We start from the raw sequence: 23,519 nt of genomic DNA, 5'->3' as shown, positions 1-23,519 counted from the left end.
TACCCAACCTATTGCATTTTCCCACGTATTGATAACATGAACGATGAAAAATTATTTATTCACTTCAAAAAAAATGCCACTTCTTTCGTCTTGGACCTGGATGCGAGCACGTGCAGCCGACTGGGATGTGTTCATTGTCCCAGTGAAAGTCATACACGCCATTTCGACATACCTGCTTTATAACAGGTATGCTATGGTACACCGGGCGACACAGGTAGTTGTTTCCGATACAGTACGCGCATGTGCAGTTGGCGTAGATGATATTGTGAGGGTACCTAGAACATACAGAAACAGACATGAACCACATGGGCGAGCCATGTTAAAATTTGAGTGACCCTCGAACTATCGATGGACCGTCGCTTTCTCAATAGTATGTCACAGTGGATTATCGCTATCTCAATAGCATGTTACTATGGACTATCGCTATCTCAGAAGTATGCCATAGTGGAATATCGCTATCTCAAGAGTGTGCCACATGGACTATCGCTATCTCAGAAGTATGTCACAGTGGAATATCGCTATTTCAATAGTGTGCCACATGGACTATCGATATCTCACCCTAATTGTAAATGTGCCGCATTATACCTGTTTTCGTCGTGGTTTTCATAGTATTCCCAGGGGCACAGAGACTGGAGGTTGATCTCGTCACTCAGGGGGGCCAGCTGGGGGCACATTGTGGGTACCGGGGAGTACAGGTGGTTGGGGTAGCGGGATCCATGAGAGAAGGGCATCTGTGGGTGGATGGTACTCTGTAGTCGCTCGATGATATCAAGGGCTTGAGGGGTATGGCGACAGCTGCCATGCATATGCCTGTTGCCGGAGCCGGGCACCAGCTGGACGTAGAGGAGGAACAACAGCGGAGACAACTGAGCCACCTGGATGGGAAGATGACAAGATGCTGACACTGGGCTTGAATGATACAATAGATATCTCCTGCGCAGGTTACATCGTATCTTTTGTTTGTGAATCAAAACTCCCGATGTGGGTATAGTTGTTTACTGTTTTTGCTTGCATTGTATTATATAATTGTGACCACACCCCAGTCGGTACCAACCTCTGAGTGAAGTAAATTGAACACGACCATAGCAGAGTTCAAACTTTGTAAGCAATCTCATTTAAAGTTACTTTTGGCAGTTCTAACATTTCATAGCATCTTTAACCGCATAATGTTGGTCCACGGACCTGCGATCAGCGAGCCAGAAACATCGTCTGATTCAGTTTCCTGGGATAGGATTTGATCAGGCGAATTCAATAATTAATTTACATATTGCTCATGGAAACCAAAATGCAAAACATGCGGCTGGCAACTTGTTTTGCTTGTGGTTAAAATGTCACTTAGGGCCTAATTTGTTGGGTATAGGCCACTCTTCGAGTACCCACGTTAGGCCGACATGTGTTCCGCCACTACGACCACGCACTGTATACAGTGCAAACGTCAAATCCTTCCGTTATCAGACAAAACTCATTCTCTAGATATGACCGAACATCACATCCATGAGCACGTTCATCAGTGCAGAGCGCAACCCTAAAGTAGCCCCAGTATAGAAAGTCCCTTCACCAAAACATATTTGTTTCTTGGTCCACCATAAAAAAAGATTAGCGTTCTGAGATCGCCCATATTAAAGAAGTGTCTGTCACACCCTGACGAGGTGGAACTGCCAGAACTCAAATGCAACTAAATGCAAGCCCAAGGCTGGATGGACTTTCTATGGACAAATTTGATGGGCATCTAATTTCACTGAGGCGTAATGTACATGGAAGTCAGACATCTGTGATTGAAAGTGTGTATTTAATTGCGAATGACCTGCCTTGGTGCCTGCCTCACAATGGCTCCAACACAGCTGGTGCGTTTGGGACAGACAGCGACCACTGATTGTCATCTCTCGTACCAAATACGTCTGAACAGCTATAATTGATAATACAATGATAATTACAACGATTACAATAGGACTCTATCCGTGCAGCCGTTAAGATTTGATAGTAGTTGCACTAGCTCGCGGAAGACAAAGACAATCAGGATTGTGACATCACCACGGTAAGTATTTCCATCAATATGATGGCGCACGTAATGACTGCTCAGGTTGACTCTCTAATGATGAGCCGTATTTCCACTGCCTGCTGGTTTTGCTGTTGTCGTACCCTTTTGTCAGCGTCTCTCTGGGGTCGGAAGTATTCTTCTCTCGTGTTTACTGTGGTAATTCTCACAGCATGACCTGTATACATATGCTTCCCACGTGCCACATCCACGTGAATGTCTCACGTGAACCAGACTTCACTGGCGTTAGCTCAAGATATCAAAATGAACTTTTCAGACAAAATGCAGTCAGACGGACTGAGAAATTTATTCTGTAACGAGGCCCTGGACGAAAAATGCGTGATAAATTGCAATCATATTATCCTGTATGCTTTAAGTGTCAGGTTTTCAAGATGATTTATGTTAAATACTCTAGATAGATGTGTCCAAGTTTGTATAATACATCTTTGTCAGTAGACTGCATCACGTGTATGACGTTTGTCGTTGTTGGTTAGTCTGTAAAGCCAGCTGGCAGATATTTTTTCTCAGATGCGATGCATTTGTTTGCAAACAGTAATCAAGAATCTTTTTTCATGGGGTATATTGCTGTGTCTTCCAGTTTCAACTTTAAGTGTTACATCTAAGTGTTGATATATAATATTTTAAATGCTATTGAACACCATTTCTTATATGTGGGTCAACATTGAGTAGAGACTTACACTGTTGATAAAATTCACATTTAGAGCAAGATTCCCGGGAGGAGAGCCAGTCTTCATAGGAGTTGGCTGACACTGTTATTCTAAATTCTTAAAGAAATAAGTCTACATCACCAGTATTTTGTTGGATCCACACTGTATAATAACACAGGAAAATAAGATGTTCTTCATAGAGATAGCCCATGAATATCTTTCATCATCATCATCATCATCATCATCATCATCGTCAAGAGTTTTGAGCATGTGATATGCCTGATGAAGTAGTCTGTTGTTTCCAAGTTGAATTAATCTTCTCCAGTATTTTTTTGCTCTTGTCATGTACATGTACTAAAGAAGGACTCTGCCACACTTCCCTAGAGCCATTCCATTTGGAGTACTTTTAGTAAGATTGAGAAATATTTTACAGAATGCTGATTGAATACTTTCAATCAGTTTGTTATAAGACGTTCCCTAGATTTGGACTCCATAACATAATATTGGAATAATTATACTAACCGTCTTTCAAACATTTTAAACTTATGTTTTCTTTTGAAAAGTAGTGATATATTGCATGGCTTTATTGCCTTAAGCAGTAAGACAGCTGAATGTTTTACTCCTTCAATTTGGGGTAATTAAATTACAGGGTTCCACATAAGGCGTGTATTTGCGTATTTCATCAATATCTGCAGTGATGTGTGTTCGCAGACATGTGTGTACGCAAAGATCTGTGGCTGCAGTTATGTGTGCCTGTGGACGTGTGTGTATGCAGTGATATGTACCTGTAGATATGTGTCTCTGCAGAGATGTGTATCTGCAGAGATATGTGGCTGCAGGCATGTATTACTGCAGAGATGTGTGTCTGCAGAGATGTGTGGCTGCAGGCATGTATGACTGCAGAGATGTGTGGCTGCAGGCATGTATGACGGCAGAGATGTCTGACTGCAGTCATGTATAACTGCAGAGATATGTGACTGCAGACATGTATGACTGCAGAGATGTGTGGCTGCAGGCATGTGTGACTGCAGAGATATGTGGCTGCAGGCATGTATAACTGCAGAGATATGTGGCTGCAGGCATGTATGACTGCAGAGATGTCTGACTGCAGTCATGTATGACTGCAGAGATGTGTGGCTGCAGAGATGTGTGTCTGCAGAGATGTCTGACTGCAGTCATGTATGACTGCAGAGATGTCTGACTGCAGGCATGTATGACTGCAGAGATGTGTGGCTGCAGGCATGTCTGACTGCAGAGATCTACATGAACCGCGAATTCCGTATTTTACTCAATAACGATCACATTTACTTAATTAATTACAAATAAGAGAGTACACAAAAACTCATAAGAACCACCCAATAAAACCCAATAACTCTATAATATCTTGCGTTCTTTACTCAGTTAAATAAATTGGCTTGGATATGATAATTTGTCGTGGCGCCCAAACTCTACAACAACGTTAGCAAATGTTAAGTGATGATTATATATACATATATTATTATGGCTGTAGCCACTCTTCGGGAGTTTATTGTAGTAGTCACGTGACTTCCATGTTGAATGTTTGACAATGGCTTCCAGTTATGTGGCAATACAAGGATGGCAATACAAGAATTTCTAAAAGCTTAGGCCTATTGACAAGCATTTGTGTTTATTTATTTAACAATGTTAATTACCGAATAAGGATAAGAAACTCTGAGTAAAAGTGCTATATTCTTTACATTAGTGGGAGTACACAAAATGCCAGTTACTCCTCAAAACATGCAATTACTCATACATAAACAGACATGGGAGTAAATACCCAATGGCTTGAAGATTTATCTGGAGCCCTGCCCGGGTAAACACTATCCCCAGATAGTTTAATTCAAGTTTAGTTCCTTTATACTTCCATCTCTCATAATTTCTCAACCGTCTATCTCTCCTTAATACCATAACTTTTGTTTCCTTTCGGTTGACTTCCATACCTGTAGAGTCACAACATTGTTCTATCACATCATCTATTTCCTTCTGACGTTGCGCAACACTGTCAGCTATTGAAGACACATGATCATCTGCATATAATAATGAATAAATATTGGGGGAATTTGTTTTTATAAAGATTCTCTCCCCGCCTTTCTGTTCAAGTTGATATATGGGTTCTTTTAAGTAAATTATGAACAATTTTAGTCTTACGATAAATCCCTAACGGGTTTCGATGCAGCATTTAACATATTCAGATAAGGCGATTGATGCTCTCACACAAACTGATAGATTAGAGTACATTGAGGACAGGAGTATGATAAAATTCCCCTTAGACCCACTGTCCTCAAATTGTTCAATAGAATTTCATGATCAACCATTTCAAACGCCTTGGAGAAGTCATTGAAGCTACAGTATGATCTTCCTTTAGATCTAGAGAGGAACTTGTACTATTGCCTATAAGGTGAAGAAGTGGTCAGTGGTTGAGTATCGAGGCCTAAAGTCAGCTTGACATTCATGGCTAGGTCATGTGAGCCTTAACACGAATTTAAGATACATAAAACTTTGAAAGCCAAGCGATGTTCTTGTTGATTTTGAAACATCTTTCCCCAAAGTTTGTCCATAAAACATTTTCTGCGGTCGGAAATGTGCATTGTTTTGGTGATCAAGAATGATCGGCGTTTGAAAACCACAAATCTCCTCGTCTTATTAAGTTAATGACACTGGGCATAAATTGATAACTAAATAATACATGACAACAATCAAACCTTGCACATTGCCGTCTTGATGTCTCTGGCTGGATGACGTCTTCTTCACAAAACTGGTCTTATCTTGCAGGTCACTTAAACCTCGCGACTCCCATTTTAGTCTGAAACAGTTTTCGGTAAACTCGACCAACTGACTGAAGAGACAACTGATGAAAGGCGCAACGGATGGTCAACCGATGAAGATGAGCGTGGTATATTGACTTGATTCCTTGGTTCTGTCGATCAGACTACGGTCCACTGTCCTCAGCTTGACACCTGGTGCTGGACAAATGGACGATGGGACGTGTTTGACGTGTTTATAGCTGGGCGGTGTGTGGGAGTAACTCCACCCACCTACCCAATGCTTTCTGTGACGATGGAGACATGTGAGCAGCCTACTTTCGGAAGGAAACGCTGCCAGGCGATGTCGGAAACTAACAGGGCTTTTGCTAGGTCTGGGGTCATTTCAGTAAGTCAGTGGGTTTTTTTATACAAAGTAAGGGGTCTACGGTTTCATTATCAGATCATTTACAATTATGAACTGTGCTGAATTGGAAAGAAACATCAAGGCCAAGAACTACCCAACTTAATCCTGAATATTTTCTTTAATAATCAGCAGCAGAAATTCTGCACTTGAACACAAACGTAACCCATCATAAGCACGACGCTTTAGCCTTCAACAAACTAATACAGACATGATTGGATAAATACACGCAAATACATCGTGCCTACGTGAGATAAAATACATAACATTACAGCATGTACACAACCGATTTTTAAGCGCAAAAGCATGATGCATATCAGTAAGATAAATATGCAATTACATCATGCATAAATAAGATGATTACACAGTTACATTATACACACATTAGATTAAGACACACAATTACAAGTAAATAACACACAAATTAAGTAGATGCAAAAATTACAACATGCACACATTAGATTACATGCACACACGTATATGATAAGATACACACAGTTTGATTATTGCTGGTGGTGCGGATACACTTTTCGAGAACACCTGGTTTCAGAATTATGTCATAGCGTTTAATTAATGCATGTAAATGATACATACAGACGGAAGAAGTGTACAGATAGAAACACACCCATGTTTTTATGACAGGACCTGTATTCAATAACAGTTTGTATGCCATGTGCGCCTCCACATGAGATTATTTTGTGGAGAAATAGTTTTCATTCACGAAAAGGGCCAAGAATATAGAATCTGACTGACATATTCGAAATTATCCATCATACCAGTGTGTAAGAGGCAAAACAAAGTCCCGAGGTCGATATACTGGTTGTATCTTAGTTAATATAAGACCTGATCTCAATGCTTACTTCCGGAGAATATACCCCGAATGGGTGGCAAGTGTGTTCTTTACAGTGATTTCCCATGTGTAGGTGCTATAACTATACTAGGTTTTGTGTACATACAACTTGACAAACACAATGTTACTTCCAATTTGAAATTCGTGAAGACTGTTTCTGTTTATTGTCACTTCGCTTTCCACAATGTAAGTGTATATTTTGCAAGGTGATTTTAACTGCCCGGAATGGCTCTTTCCAAGACTGTAGTTTTGAAGACAGTCGTGATTATGTACGTTTTGACACAGATGCCTACAGCATTGATAACTTTGGTTCTGCACGTGCGATCGATACGATCTTAAATAATTCTGGTCAACAATGACTCAGTCTATTCTGTAAACATAATGTTCATTTATTGAATGGTCGTCATTTCTTGATGTATTCCGTGCTGTAAATAACTTCATTGTATCTCCAGAACCATTGTCTGACCACATGCCCGTCATTTGTGGCGTTAATCTGTAATCGACAACTCCTGTCAGTCACATGGCGCTACATGTGCGCCTGGAACATGTGTTTATAATCTATACAAACACAGACTCGATGCAGACAGTCAACCGTCTCTTGGATTCTATTTCTCTTTTAGACAATTTGATAACTTTATGGCAACTTGTCAGTCCTAACTTATAATATAGTATGTCATTTCTGCAGGATGTCTTTCATAAATCTCAGGTACCTAATCCCTCAAACACATTTAATGTGAAGAGTAGCACTATTACCCAATGCCCCTGGTTTGATAAAGAAGAGTAAACTGGCTGCACAGATGAAATGTAGAAAGCTGAATGCTGAATGAAATACCATGAGGCAGGTCACGATGAAGATTGTAGATCCTTTCGGAAATTAGTGTAAAAATTGGCAATTGTGGATCACATATGGTAAATAATTTAGTATATCGCTAGATACATTGTTTGAATATTTTAAGGATCTTCTCGGCCCTGTGGTATCCAATAATTACGATATTTTGTTAACAAACCAGTTGAACGAGTCCATACCAAGTTTTGCAAAACTATTCTAAAAGTTAGTTACAGAACATCAAATGCAGCTCTTCTGGGTGAGTGTGGACTTTCTCCGTTGAATGTAAACATTTATACGCGTGCCATTAAATATTGCTTTAAAATCATAAGAATGCCTGAAAATTGACATGTTACAAATTGTTATGCAGTGTTAAAAAATTTGATGCTCAAGGTTATGCAAAATGGTTATCTTGTGTTTGCCACATCCTTTTTTCACATGGCTTTGCTTTTGTTTGGCAAGCTCATTATATTGGTACTATCGATACTTTTATTATTGTATTTAAGTATGGCTTGAATGGAGCTTTTAGACCTCCGCAATGCCAACCTTGTAGAGTTTACCCATCTTTGTGATACTGACAAAGTAGTTCGTTTTATACATTGCTGCTAAAACCTGCCATGCTATGTTAGCCAAATGTTCCACTGTCTTATACACCTGCTAGTTTATTTTACATACTTTATAAAAGTTTTGATGCTTTAATCTTTTAACCATACATTTTTATACTTACTTGTACACGTTTTCTTTTGATTGTGTTTATTCACCTGCACTGTAGTCTCTAACAATCTCATGGTGGGTAGTTGGACATATTTTACTTGTATACTTTATTAATGTATGTAATCAATGTTGATATGTATCGAGGTGAAACTTTAAAAAGTCTGTGTGTCTGTCTATCAAAATGCCTCCTCAAGATCTCCCCTAAGTGTCTTTATCCATTCACATTTACGTGGACCTTTGCAAACCTATGTAAAATCTGCACATATGCAAATACATACACGCAGAAGTATTTTAGTCATATAACGCAGTTGCACACTTAATTGCATATGCAGTAAATATGCACATGGTTTGGGCAGATGCAAAAGTATCATTTGGACGTATTTAAATTTAGTCACCATACAAATCTGCCAATATACACGCATAGCAAATTGAACATTACGAGTAAATTTTATCTGGTGGGCACTATTGCATGGGGTTTTGTCTATGTATACACCTTAAACGTTTCATAATATCACTGTTTAGTCCTAGACGTCTGGTAGAATCTAGACATTGTGTTTTCATTGCACACTGGCTTGTCTGAAAACGCTATGCAGACGAGGAGGTTTAGCGTGGTCTGAACATGGTATTTGCTTAATTTATGGAAGAGAAATAACACTGAATGTCAATTGGATGATCCTAAGAAAAGCAATGTTTGCATTTATAGGAACATTTCTGAAAAAAATGATAACAGGGCTGGTGGTTATGAGGAGACATCGGACCAGTGCAAAGCGAAAATGCACTTAGCCGTACCTATAGACTTACTAAATAAAAACTGGAAAAGGGTGGAGTAGGAAGGATAATAATAACATAGGCTGTTTATAAAGCGCCTTTCCACGTCTCAAAGATATGCTCAGAGCGCGCCCTGAGCCCCAGTTGAAATATACATTGCTGGCACTTTCTCATTTGTAACGTAGAAATAAACGAGTCTTGAGTCGTGAGTTGAATGTACTTAGGAAAGGGGATGATTTTAACTCAACTGGGAGAGAGTTTCACAGAGACGCTGTTGCATATGAAAAGGTTCTTGAGCCAAATGGTTTTAGATTATAGCTTGGGACAGCAAGTAACAGTTGTTGTGATGAGCGCAAAGTTCTTTCTGAAGAGTAATGTGTCAGGAGGTCCTGAAGGTAGAAAGGTCCTGAGTTGTAGAAAGACTGATAGGTGAGGGTGAGAATCAATCCTTTCACGAATACGGAGCCAGTGTAGAGAGTTCAGAATGTGGACTGGTAATAGTGACAGCGTGGACTGGTGATAATGACAATGAGTGCAGCTTTGTTCTGGATTTTTTTAAGACGATGTAGTTGAGACGAGGAGATGCCAAACAGTAAGCTGTTGCAGTTATCCGGGCGGGATAAAGTCAGTGTCCACACTAGGGTGGCAGTGGCATCTTTTGTCAGAACTTTGTGGATACTGCAATTGTTCTTCAGATGGTAGTGGCAGGTCTTTACTGGACGATTTATCTGCTTGTCCATACTGAGGTTTGAATCCAAAAGAACGCACAGGTTTTTCACAAGAGGAGAAAAAGGAATCGAAGGTTGCCCAATTTCAAATTGACAAATTTCCGTTGTCGTGAGACTGTGGAGATGACCATTGTTTCTGTTTTTTCATCGTTAAGTTTAAGCTTGTTAGTAGACATCCAGGATCTTGTGCTGGTCAGGTATGCTTTGAGGATGGACTTGCACTCTACCTGACTTTGTTCTGAGGACTTGAAACTGTCAAACAGTTGGCTGTCGTCAGCACAGAAATGATGGGGTACATGGTAAGCAGACATAAGTCTGCGGATGAGTATACATGCAGAAAAGAATGGGTCCAAGAACTGATCCCTGGGGAACCCCCTAGGTTACGATGCGACTGGATGATGACGATGTTCCAATGTGAATGGACTGGATTCTGTCTGAAAGGTAGGGTCTTAGCCAATCAAGAACTGTATTGGTCAAACCAAATTCTTTCAGCAAACGTTCAAGAAGAATTTCATGGTCAATTGTGTCAAAAACTGCAGATACGTCCAGGAGGACAAGCAAAGCAGAGTCACCTTGGTCGACTGCAGATCTGACTGAGTTCAACTTAAAGCAGTTTCTGTGCTATGAGCCTGCCTGTAGGCAGACTGGTTACAATCGATCACGTTATGCTGAGAAAGATGATCTAGGAGTTGTCGTTTGACTACTTTTTCCAGAACTTTAGACAAAAACATCAATTTCGAGACAGGACGATAGTTTTTCTGGCACTTAGAGTCGAGCGTGGTTTTCGTGATGAGTGGTTTGAACAGCTTGCTTGAAGCAGGATGGTATACAGCCTGATGATAATCTTCATTTGATGATCTTGGTAATTACTGGCAGAATGATATCCAGTATTTTCAAAAGGAATTTTGTGGGTATAGGATCAAGCTCGCATGAAGCTGGTTTTGAGGAAAGCATTATTTTCTTGACCTCAGACTCTGTTACCGGATGGAATGAACTGAGCTGGGTGTCTATGAGCTCCTTGAATACAACGTCATCGGAAGAAGAAACAATGTCACCTCTTAGTTTTCTGATCTTCTCACAGAAAAGGGTATTGAAATCCTCTGCCAACGTCTTTTCCTCACCACGAGGAAGCAAAACTTCTTTAGATTTTCCAAGGATTTTGTGGAGAGAGCTGTGTAAGCGTTTGGGATTGTCTGCAATTCTTGAGATTTCATCGTTTATGTAATGGGCGCGAGCATTCCTGATTTCTTTTGCAACATTGTTGCGGGCACTTTTGTACAACTGTCTGTGGATTTCCAAGCCGGAGATGCGCCATGTGCGCTCAGCAACGTCTCTTTTTGCCTCACGGACTTTATCGTTGTACCATGGTGATGCTTCGTGATTACGAATTCGTAATTCAGTTTAAAAGGGCTGTGTTTAACTAAGACAGCTGTAAAAATGGAGTTAAGGATATCAGATAACTCATTAACGTCATCAGATGTGTTAGAAACCAGATCTGAACTGTTCAGATCGTGACAGAACGTGCCAATGTCAATTTTCTTCAGGTCGCGAGCTCTGATGAACTCAATGATTGGAGTTGATCTTTGGAAGTCCAAAAGGGAGATCATGAAATGGTCAGACATCTGCAAATCATTGACTTCTAGGTCTGTTACCAGATCATCGGATCTTGAGAGATGCGTGGAACTGTAAACATGTTGCAGCTGCTGTGGGATTCCAGTGTGTTGAGTACTTGCTTAGTTAAAGGAATTATGTTTCACATCACAATGGACATTCAAATCAAGTCCCCATTATTCCACAGGATCCAATTTTGGAACTTAGTAAGTCACAGAGTGAAGAAAAGTCGTCACAGAAGTTTGAGTTAGTGACGTTATTCATTTTTGATGGTGGAGGTCTATAGAGACACATAATTTTGAAGGATTTCTTGCCACAAGTGACAGTGACAAGCACATGTTCAAATAAGAGAAAGTCAGTATGTAGATTTGACTTTTCAACAGTCAAATCGTTCATGGAAATCAATGCAACACCACCTCCTCTCCTGATTAGCCTAGGTTCATGAATCAGTTTGTACCCTGGTGAGGTACTTTCATGGCATTTTGACTCATCACCGACGGCAGCTCGCCAAGTTTCAGTGAGAAAGAACAAATCAATGTCGTGATCAAGTATATAGTCGTATATTTCAACTGGTTTATGTTTACAAGATTGGGAATCATATAGCTGAACTTAGGTTTGAATGTCCACTTGACTGAGTTCCTCGGACATGAGTTGAAAGCTGGTTCACTGACTTATCCAAATTACTGAATACTGCACTAGTTGACAGATTGTTCTTTTGTATGCGTCGTCCAACCCGGCTACCCCTTGCGACAGGGCTGATACCCAGGTGCTGATGAACTGATGTACATCAGGGTCAATCCATTGTTTTTTTCTTTAACTGCATGCCTATATCAATCAGTTGGCTTCTATTCAACTCACATTCCCATTGTCACAAGGCTGTGAAAGACGCTTGCTTCTTTGACTGGAGAACAATGGGAGGCTTCAAATTTTTGAAAATCCAGACAACTATTGCAATGAAAATGAACATTTTCTAAAAGTGCTCTTTGCTTCCAAAGTCACAGATACACATTTCTGGATATGTTAGAAACATCATGAACAATTTCCTAGGAGATCCATTGAGGATAAGTAGCTTTTTCCAGGAAAATGTGGGAGCTCAGGTGAAATGCAGCCTGTCAGACTCAGTGCTTGATGTCACCCAACAGGGTAACATTTTAATGCTCCGATATTATGGATTGAATTCTGGGATCGAGGCCAGCACCAGTGAGTCAGTGAGTCTGCCCGACCAGCCAAAGTTAATGTCTCGAAAGATATACCTATGTTCACACAAACGTTGCAAAATCAACGAATAGATTTTTTTCTAGGGTGACTTTAATTGTAAGCTGAGGAATTTAGCAAACATACTCCCATGTGCAAATTATTTCAGTGTGTAAAGTTTGCATATACGTAAATGTACTCAAATATGCATATTGGTTCATGTAAACACGGTAATGTTAATATTAATATTAATAGTATCTCCTACGACCAACATACCCAGGTATGAGACGTACTGAGACTTGGTTTCTCCTACGTCCATATACTGTCTCCTTCGTAATCCTTAGTGTCTCGTTCGACTTGTGAAACCATTGCTGTTTTAACATTGGACATTGTGCAAAGTGGAATCTACGGAAGCGTTGTAGGGCCACTGTGAATTTGCTTTTAGACCCATTATCCCCTACGTAACGTGTACTGTCTCATGTAGGGTTTAACAGCATCTACTACGTCGGACGTAGTACTACGAGATTCCACTCTCACGCGTTTCATTTACTGTTAGAGTTTACTGTAATATTCACTTTTAGAGTCATGTGTTGAATTCAATGTTGCACACTATTGTCATATGTAGAACTAAATATTTCACATTACGGCCATATGTTAAAATAATTGTTGGACAGCACTGTCACCACTGTTCACCAAATGTTGAACTAATTGTTGCACATTACTGTCATGTGTTGAACTAATTGTTGCACATCACTGTCGTATGTTGAACTAATTGTTGCACATTACTGTCCTGTGTTCAACTGTTTCACTTGGTAGCCATGTTTAAAACTTATTCTTGCACTGTACTTCCATGTGTTCAACAAATTGCTGCACATTTCTGTCATTCGTTGAACTACTTGTTGCACATTCCTGTCATGTGTTGTTCCGACTGTTACACTTTACGGCCTCGTGTACAATTTGTTTTATTGTTACGTAGTGCAACTAGTTCATTGGTATGCACTCTCTGTTACACTTCACTGTTTGTGTTATGTGCTTCAGAGGTCACATGAGTCATAATCTACAAGCTGACCTCTGACGCAGACCTTTGACTATCCATGGCAATCTGTCCGTGTTTATTCGCACGATTTAGACTGTCGGTAGAGTTTAGTAGCTAAAGTCGACACAGAAAATGTTTGTCAGCAATATTTTTCCCGACCATCTTCCAACATGAGACATCATCGACTTCTTCTGAATAAATACTACGGCTTGTTGAGTTTGTGGAATCTCACACCATGGGGACTCTGTGTTAAAACTAGACCACAGTAACACATGATCGTCGTCCTATACGACTTGAAGTGGATCGGGACGGAAGGCCATATGACATTTCTAATGCGAATGACATTGATCAATGGTCATTATGTGTCTTCTTGCGTTACAGCGCTGTGCACGTAAGCAGAATGACATTTCTTTACCTTTTCAATTTCGTATTGTTTTACGCCGCACTAAACTCTTTTCCACCCAAATCAAGTCAACATGTAAACAACCTGTAAACAATCAACAAAGTAACCGCCAAAACATCGAACGCTGCACCCAATCCATCCTAGCCCCTCTGAAGACAGGTAATAACGTGCTGAGGACGTGTTTTAACCATAACCCCATCCCCGGACCTCCTTCTCTCCTCACACACACACACTCTCATTCTCTCCCTCCTCCTCTCTCTCTCCCCCTCTCACCCCCCCCCCCTCTCTCGTCCTCTGTGTATTATGAATAGGAGTGTGCATGATAAATTAAACAAAGCCTTATCCAAACCTCTATCCGTAAGAGATAGTAAATGCTACGTAGTGTTTCAAATGCTCCACACTTGAAACCTACTATACGTGCATCATGCTTTGTTACGTCTGAGACACATAATAGGGTTTTTGTTTTAATTTCTTTTCATAATGTAGTTATATGGCAATTTTAAAGATAATTCGGGAAAAAAAGTTTGCTGCGATACTTTTTTTCTTGTAATCGACATAGCGTTTAGCAGGTATTTCCTATGGATATTGATAAGGGTTTCCGCCGCTGTTCATTACAGTTACCAAAGTCAGCGAACATGACCACTTTAGACACCTCTTACGACAAGTATGGGTTAAAGAAGATCAAGCCTAATCGGATGTTAACGGGCACATTTCAATGTCGAGTTTGGCGTGTTGGGTATAGTTACCAACATGTGTGTACGGCAGTTGTTGTGTCCATGGTAACATACTGTAGGTGATTACGTGCTGTGTACTTGCTGCACCTTTCGATTTGGATGACCTGAAACCCGGGTTTCCAAAACGCCCGAGTGCACTGATTAAGATCATGTAATAAATATTTGGAATCCACGTTTAGTATTTCAGTTATTAGCACTGCATCCGGGCTCTTGGATTTCTCCGTGATGGAGGCAGAGGTTTCCCTCCAGCAGTCCTCCCACATCGAGCTGGCATGTCGAAAATAGCAGTCTATATGGTGACATGAATACTAACTAAAGAAAGCATTGGTGTGATGATATAAGTTCATTGCTCTGACACCTAATGGTAGACACACATCACTGCAGACACACATCACTGCAGACACACATCACTACAGACATACATCTCTGCAGACACGCATAACAGCAAACATATTGCTGCAGACACACATAACTGCACACACACATCTCTGCAGACATACGCCACAAGAGACACATATCTTTGCAGATACATCATTACACACACATAGCTGAAGAAACATACATCACCGTGTATTCATCTTCCAGAACAATTTCACTGGATGCAAACACTGCATACACACATAACTGCAGACACACATAATTTCCGATAAACATCACTCCACACAAATCATCAAAGACAAACATCGCTGGAGACACACACATCACAGCTGGCAATCATCACTGCAGACAAACATATGTCAAGGCACATATTACTGCAAACAGGCAACGCCGTAGACACACACCATCAATGTCACTCTTTGCCAAAGTGTTTTGTATGGAACACATATACTAGGGAACGCACCTACACCCAAAAGATCCACATCACAACACTCACACATAGCAATATCCCGTTACACTCACACGTCGAAACGCCATCACATCTACACCCCAACACATCAGCACATCTACACCCTAACACATCCACATGGCAACACTAGCATAGCCTAAATAGCATCAACGCCATAACACATCAATACGGTATCACATTTACACCCCAGTCCACACACACCCCCAACACACCTGCACACTGACACATTCACACCTTAACACACTTACACATGAACACATTCATACGTAAAACATCCACTTGCCAAAACATTCACACATCAGAACATCCACAATTCAACACATCAGAACATCCACAGTTTAACACATCCACACATCAGAACAATCACAAATTAACACATCCACACATCAGAACATGCACAATTTAACACATCCACAGATCAGAACATCCACAGTTTAACACATCCACACATCAGAACAATCAATGCATCAGCACATCCACACCCTTACACATGCACATCCCGGCACCTGTAAGTGCCACACAATGTCCGCATGTCGAGGTACAGTAACAACGTGTATCATGGTGTATTCTTGGTGCGGGGGTAACGGGAGATTGTGATAATGGTGGTTTGGTTAGCAGCTAATAGCCTGGAACTGCTGGGGGCTGCAGGAGGCGTGGACATACACTGAATGCTTCGTGTGTCTCACCGGGTCTACATTACGTCTAATGCTGCGTTCGTACGGTGATAAGGTTACTTTGTCTGGCTTTTACTAATCAGGTATTCATTCAGGAACGCCAGCTTTCATGATCTTATATTTCCTTGTGGTGTACCAAGAAGACTGAAATTGACTATCTTGCAATGCATACTGTCAAACAATATGATAATGTATACAATCTAATGTAACATTGTAAAATCACTAAAAAAATATTATATAACCTCAAACTCTCTAACACTGCATACTTTCTAGCAATAAAATAGCATGTAGTGTCTAACAGCGTATGCTATGACAGCCTACCATACTATTCACATTTTACCAAGGATAAAATCATGGATTCTACAGAAATTTGTGCCGTCAAATTCGGTTTTAATATCTAAACTTATTTTAAGCCTGGATCCTAGGTTTCATTATGTCATTGCATCCAGTGAATCCCATATCTGCTATTGAGGTGTTGTTTATCTGTCAAGCAATCGTTCGATGAGTAGCAAAATGGCTGATTGGTGCCATAAAACCATTTGTATTGTTACTCATGTATCAAAGACGTAGAGTCAGAATAACGTGTCTGTTTGCCTAAAAGGGATATTATGAAACATCCAGTTTTAAAAGGGTACAGTTTCCAATAACTCTTCGTTTGTTCTAAATTGTAAATGTTGGTTATCCTTATCAAAGTGTGGTTAGTATACATCTAACACGGTATACATACTCTAACAGTCCACAATATATAGCATTTTATAATGTGTGTTCCATTCGGTAATATAATTGTGTATTCCATCGAGGAATCTAACAGCTAAGAGAGTACCAGTGCATCTAATAATGTATATCATCTAATAGTCTAATAGTGTATATCTTCTGATAATCAAGCAGTGTATATCTTCTAACAATCAAATAGTGTATATCTTCTAATAATCAAATAGTGTATCTCTTCTGATAATGAAATCGTGTATATCATTTAATGATCTAATGGTGTATATAATCTAAGAATCTATCAGTGTATATTACACAAAGTCTAATAGAATATGTAAGAATCTAACAGTGTATATCATCTAAGAAAGCACCGTTTGCTCGCTGGACTCTATGATGTAGCGATATTATCTGAGATTATGAGGTTGCACATGTTGTAACGATATTGCAACGTTTCGGCTGTAAAATTGTTAAATTGTCTGCAATGTTAGATCATACGAGCATACAGACTGGTAAATTATTCAGATTATTATCATTGCGAAATTGCTAGATTTTATATACTGCTCTGTAGTTAGTGTACTCTGAAGGATTTCTAGATAATGTACTTTGAAGGGTTCGTAGATAGTGTACACTGAAAGATTCGTAGATACTATACACAATGGGATTCGTAGATAATGTTCTTTGAAGGGTTCGTAGATAGTGTACTCTGAAGGATTTCTAGATAATGTACTACACGGAAGGATTCTTAGATAGTGTACACTGAAAGACTCGTAGATGGTATACACAATGGGATTCGTAGATAATGCTCTTTGAAGGGTTCGTAGATAGTGTACACAGAAAGATTCGTAGATAGTGTACACTGAAAGATTCGTAGATAGTGTACACTGAAAGATTCACAGAGTGTACTCTGAAGTATCCCTACTATCTACACGGAAGGATTCTTAGATAGTGTACACTGAAAGACTCGTAGATGGTGTACACAATGGGATTCGTAGATAATGCTCTTTGAAGGGTTCGTAGATAATGCTCTTTGAAGGGTTCGTAGATAGAGTACACTGAAAGATTCGTAGATAGTGTACACTGAAGGATTCGTAGATAGTGTACACTGAAAGACTCGTAGATGGTGTACACAATGGGATTCGTAGATAATGCTCTTTGAAGGGTTCGTAGATAGAGTACACAGAAAGATTCGTAGATAGTGTACACTGAAAGATTCGTAGATAGTGTACACTGAAGGATTCGTAGATAGTGTACACTGAAAGATTCGCAGAGTGTACTCTGAAGTATCCCTACTATCTACACGGAAGGATTCTTAGATAGTGTACACTGAATAATTCTTAGATAATATTCAACAATCAATCAGTGCATACCGTGTCAGAATGAGAACAATCGTACATTATTTATCTTTTTCAACTATGTGCTCCCAACCTTGTGCTTGACCGTACCGCATAGCAGCGAATGAAGGAAGAGCATTAAAATCTTCCACGAACAACACCGTGGAGCACGAGTTGATTTGCATTAGGACTTTAAATATATCAGGGGTTGTATTAGGAAGAGAAAGGTTATCACGGGGCTTGTTAGTAAAGGTCATTAAATCCCTCAATTTTTGGGGGAGAACAATCGTCTCAAAAGACGAAATTTCCTTATGTCCGGATTTGTTTGGAAGGGAGAATTATTCATCTCAAAGGTAGTCAGGAAGAGCAGTTTTATAAATAGTATGGCTGAGTCGCCTTTTATGGCAAGCATGGGTTGCTGAAGGCCTATTCTACCCCGGGACCTTCACGGGTCTAGTAGTGTGATGGAAAGAGGCAGTAAACGTCTGATGGTTTTTTCGTTAGAGGCAGCAAATGTCTGGTGGTGTGTTATTTAGAGGCAGCGGATGACTGGATACAATGGGAAGAGGCGGTAAATGTCTTGTGCATTGAGCAGAGTCAGTCAATGTCTGATGGTCTACAGGGAAGCGGCAATCAGTGTCTGATGGTGTATTGGGAAGAGGCAGTAAATGTATAATGGTATATTGAGAAGAGGCAGTAAATGTCTTTTGATGTGTTAGTTACAGGCAATAAATGTCTGGTGGTGTATTGGGAAGTGGCAGTAAGTGTCTGCTGGTACATAAAGGCACATAGAGAAACTGTGCACTAAAAAAAAATAAAATATAAATTTATCAAACCTGTGTAGACACATAAGGATTTAAACTCATGCATGTGCCACTTTCCATGACGTCTGTGGTTTCGTCCTTGAGACGTGCGATACGTTGTTGCACGTGCATTCCGGGAAAGAGTAACAGAGCAAATGAATGCCACACAATACTGCCACTTTGGAAAACTCAACCCGTGCCCTTGCGATCGTTCCAAAAATTAAACGGCTTTTGAAAGGCATAGCATGCAAAGGCTAACGTCTGCACAACGTCATGAGTCCATTGGGGTGGTCCTTGGGGGATGGCTCAACAACAAGTGGCTGCACGTTTCCGCTGCCACCATTTCTGCACTGGTTAGACGCTACCGTCATCGATCGGCCACGTTCGATACGTCCACGTGTAAAAACGCCAAGACAGGACAGATGGATAAGGGTGACCCATCTTCACCACAGGTTTCAGACTGCAGTGATTACAGCCCGGTCCATCCCAGGACTTCGCCGTATTCACCCCAACACAGTTCGACAACGTTTACGTCATCACGGGCTCAGACCAAGACGTCCCGCCATACGACCTATCCTGACACAACGTCGTCGACAAGCTCGCCCAATGTGGTGCCGAAATCATGTCCGCAGACCCTTGCTTTGTTGGAGAAATATTGTTTTCACAGATGAGGCCAGGCTTATCATTTCCCATAGTTATGGACGTCAACGTGCCTATTGACTCGTGGGAGAACGCTATGCACAGGTATGTGTCTTGAAAAGGAATCACTTTGGTAGTGGTTCCGTGATGATTTGGTGTGGAATAACAACACGTCAAAGAACTCCTTTGGTGATTGTTCAGGGCAACTTAATTGGTGTGGGCTACAGGGATCAGAATCTATGATCTGTGGCAATTCCTTTTCTGCAACGTCATGGCGCTGGGATAACATTCCAACAGGACAATGCCCTCCTTCATACGCCAAGGGTTGCTATGGATTTCTTGCAACACCACAACGTTGACTTACTACCTTTGCCTGCAAATTCACCGGATCTCTCTGCGATAGAGCATGTTTGCGACGAGATGGATGGACGTCAACGCCGTCTTCCTCATCCGCCAGATAACGTCCTTGACCTTGCAACAGAACTTGAAAGAATCTGGGGTGACATCCCACAAGCCTCTCTTGCACGTTGGATAGGCTCTATGCGTCGTCGATACATTTCTGTTCTCAATGCCGATGGTGGATATACCCGTTGTTGTTGAGTTTGTGACATCGTTTGACCCCTGTCCCGCTTGTGCACTCGTGACGTCATTGTAATTGACCTTTCAATTGAAATTCTCCCGACTTGTGATGGTCTCATGATCCCTCCATTAAAGTTTATATGTACGTTTGACACTGGTATCGTACTTATCAACTGGGATAATATTTTGACATTGCACAGTTTCCTTGAGTGGTTATTATAGTTAGAGGCAGCAAATAAGTGGTGCTGTTGGGGGAAAAGGCAATGCATATGCGAGGAAAGGATATATATCAATGATAACTGCTTTGAAAAACCACGTGGTTGAAAGAGAACTTTACATTCGAGAGAACAATGATGTTTTTGGTAAAATCGAATTGTATTGAATGATGCAATTATTCCAGTGGGACAGCTTAACTTTTATAAAAGCAAACCAACTATCAAAGCCTTGAAAATGGCAATTGGCTAAGTAACGTCCTTGAGTGACGAAGAAGCCCGTATTTGCATGTTGTGATGTTATCCAATAGGCAGAGACCAAACACTGAAAGAACCTTATCTGTTGTATTATCGTGAGACCTGACAGCACCACATTTCGGCACCACATTGGGCGAGCTTGTCGACGACGTTGTGTCAGGATAGGTCGTATGGCGGGACGTCGTGGTCTGAGCCCGTGATGACGTAAACGTCGTCGAACTGTGTTGGGGTGAATACGGCGAAGTGGGCAGAGACCCAACACTGAAAGAACCTTGTCTGTTGTATTATCGTGAGACCTGACAGCAGCAGTTGCACTGGTTTGCACGGAGTAACAATGAACTAGTCTGATCCATTCCACTTGATGTCTTGGCACTCTCACAATGCAATAATCAAATGGTCATAGCTAATTCATGAAGACCTTCTGCATACTTGGAAACAACAACAGCTAGTTGACTTTGAGCAGTGAGTATTGAATTACACTGTAAGAAAATAAATATTAATGTATGTATCCCTTGGGTGTTTGTCGAGTTAGATTTGCCCGAAACGTGTATCAGGTGTAAATGACGGTGGGCTTTATAGCTGTCCCATTCCTCATTCCATTCCTAAAGGAGGCACAGGACCATGTTGTTGTTGTAGTTGTTGTTTTCATGATGACTGTATTGTCATTACTAACAGACATTGATAAAAGAATAGATCCAGCTTGTACACTCATTTCGACCCTCCATCACAAACAATAATCAGCCAACAATTATTGACAATAAATCTTCATGACCGAGTGAGTGAATGAGCGAGTAAGATTTTACGCTGTCTCAAAGAATTGAGGAAACTCTGACAAATCAAGGTTTCAAAGAGCTCTGTCTAAACTCGACCAGAGCTGTCTGTATTAGTAAAGGATATGCTACCATGCTCGAGTCGTTGGTTCACCAGTATCAGCGTTCGAAATAGTCGCCGGCACGGTTGTTATTGTATCGGGTCGACTGTTTCAAACATTTGCAGGCCCTTGTGGCTTTCAGTGAATTATCTGTCAACTCTTTTTAACCAGAACGTGTCTCATATTTTTTATTAACAGTCGAGAACCACCCATGATTCATCAATGTCAACATCTGGCTTTATTATAATACAGATTTCTCTCTGTGTCATAATCTTCACTAACTGATTTTGTAGAAGGGGGAGACTAACAAGGGGTGAGACTACCAAAGGGGGAGACTAACAAAGGGTGAAACTACTGAAGGGGGAGACTAACAAAAGGGGAGACTACCGAAGGGTCGGTGTGTTGTTCCTTCCATACGTTACACCTGTACATGGGTACAAGCCTATCACAATAGCAGCAGTCAACCCTCTGTGTTCACATGACATTGCAACCTGAGTTGACAAACACTATTCACTTGGACACTACTGTATATCTGCTGGGAAGTACTTTGCATTTCATTTGCATGAAATGTTCTTCACCTGTAGTATCCATGCGCCAGGTGGGAGGACTTCGAAGTGGATCACGTTGTACAACCAGCCAATCACCAAAATTTATCACAGTCAGCCTCAGAACTCCCAGCCAACCAATCACCATAGTTCAGCACAGTTAAGCTCTTACCTTCAAGCCAACCAATCCCCACAGTTCATCGCAAGTTAAGCTCCTTAGCACCACGATCGCTTTATGATACGGGGCATTGTAGGTAACCAATCACCACACTTCATCAGTTAGGCTCAGGCCTCCCTGCCATCCGATCACCACAGTTCATTACAATTAGGCTCAGAGCCTCCATCCATCCAATCACCACAGTTCATCACCGTTAATCTCAGACATTTCATCCATCCAATCACCACAGTTCATCGCAGTTCCACCCAACTACTCGCCCTAGTTTATCACAGTTAAGGTCACACCTTCCAGGTAAGTAATCACCGCGACTCATCACAGTTAACCTCACACCCTCCAGAACCCAGTTCCTAAAAGCAATCGGAGACTATGACAGTCGTAAGTCTATGTTAAAAGCATGGGAGTCACGAACAGGTCCTAGATTTTCGAAGCTCTCTAAGATTGTCGTAAGTTAATGTTAATGTATGGCACGACTGTCTTATCGCTAAGAGAGCTTAAAAAATCTAGGCCTTGGGTGTCTAGTCATGCCCACATCTTGTCAGTGTGGGGTGTCACACTACAACTATTGTTCCACCACTGGCCATGGGTGCCTGGTCATCTCCCAGTTTATGTCAGTGTTTATTCCACTCTAAGGTACTTTTGTGCTTTGTCTTGAACAGCTTTTCATTGATATCGCATGATCGATGGTACTTGGACAATTACTTTTAGTAATGAAGATGCTAGGTATCTATATGTATTTCTGTGGTTGAGCTGGACTTGATAGGATATTTATCGGCATCTGTACTCAAGAACCCTTATATGTTGCTTTACGCCGTGTGTTTGTGATCTGGTTGTTATGAAGGTATTTACTAATGCACAAATGATGGCGGGGTGCCAGGTACTCGGATGGATCTCCATCTCTACTCATTATGTTCATCGGTGGCTAAGTCGTTGTTTATAGATTCATCAATCAAATCAAGACCACGCTGACGTATGCTGTTCTGTATCCAGTGACAGTGGCGTCCTTGGATCAATCTGTAAATATAGATTTCTATGTATTGTGCTTATTTCTTAATGGATTTAATTGATGTTTGTACTGCTTTTGAATGTTTTCCGACTTCTTAAAAGAGATAAACTAGGTCGAC

General features: G+C 40.8%; 1 protein-coding gene across 1 annotated transcript; it reads right to left on the bottom strand.

Annotated features, from left to right (window-relative positions):
* Positions 1-64: 64 nt before the first annotated feature.
* On the bottom strand, positions 65-5,501 carry LOC137273336 (interleukin-17C-like). Its single transcript, XM_067805946.1, has 3 exons — positions 5,427-5,501; positions 586-875; positions 65-275 (listed from the first exon to the last, which is right to left on the bottom strand). Exons 1-3 carry the CDS (start codon positions 5,433-5,435, stop codon positions 65-67), a joined length of 510 nt encoding a protein of 169 aa, XP_067662047.1. The 5' UTR covers positions 5,436-5,501.
* Between the last annotated feature and the right edge of the window lie 18,018 nt (positions 5,502-23,519).

Source organism: Haliotis asinina, chromosome 1 (assembly GCF_037392515.1).
Source record: "Haliotis asinina isolate JCU_RB_2024 chromosome 1, JCU_Hal_asi_v2, whole genome shotgun sequence".
Taxonomy (NCBI): Eukaryota; Metazoa; Mollusca; class Gastropoda; order Lepetellida; family Haliotidae; genus Haliotis; species Haliotis asinina.
Note: the sequence above shows the minus strand (reverse complement) of the source record. Positions and strands in the feature narration are given on the sequence as shown.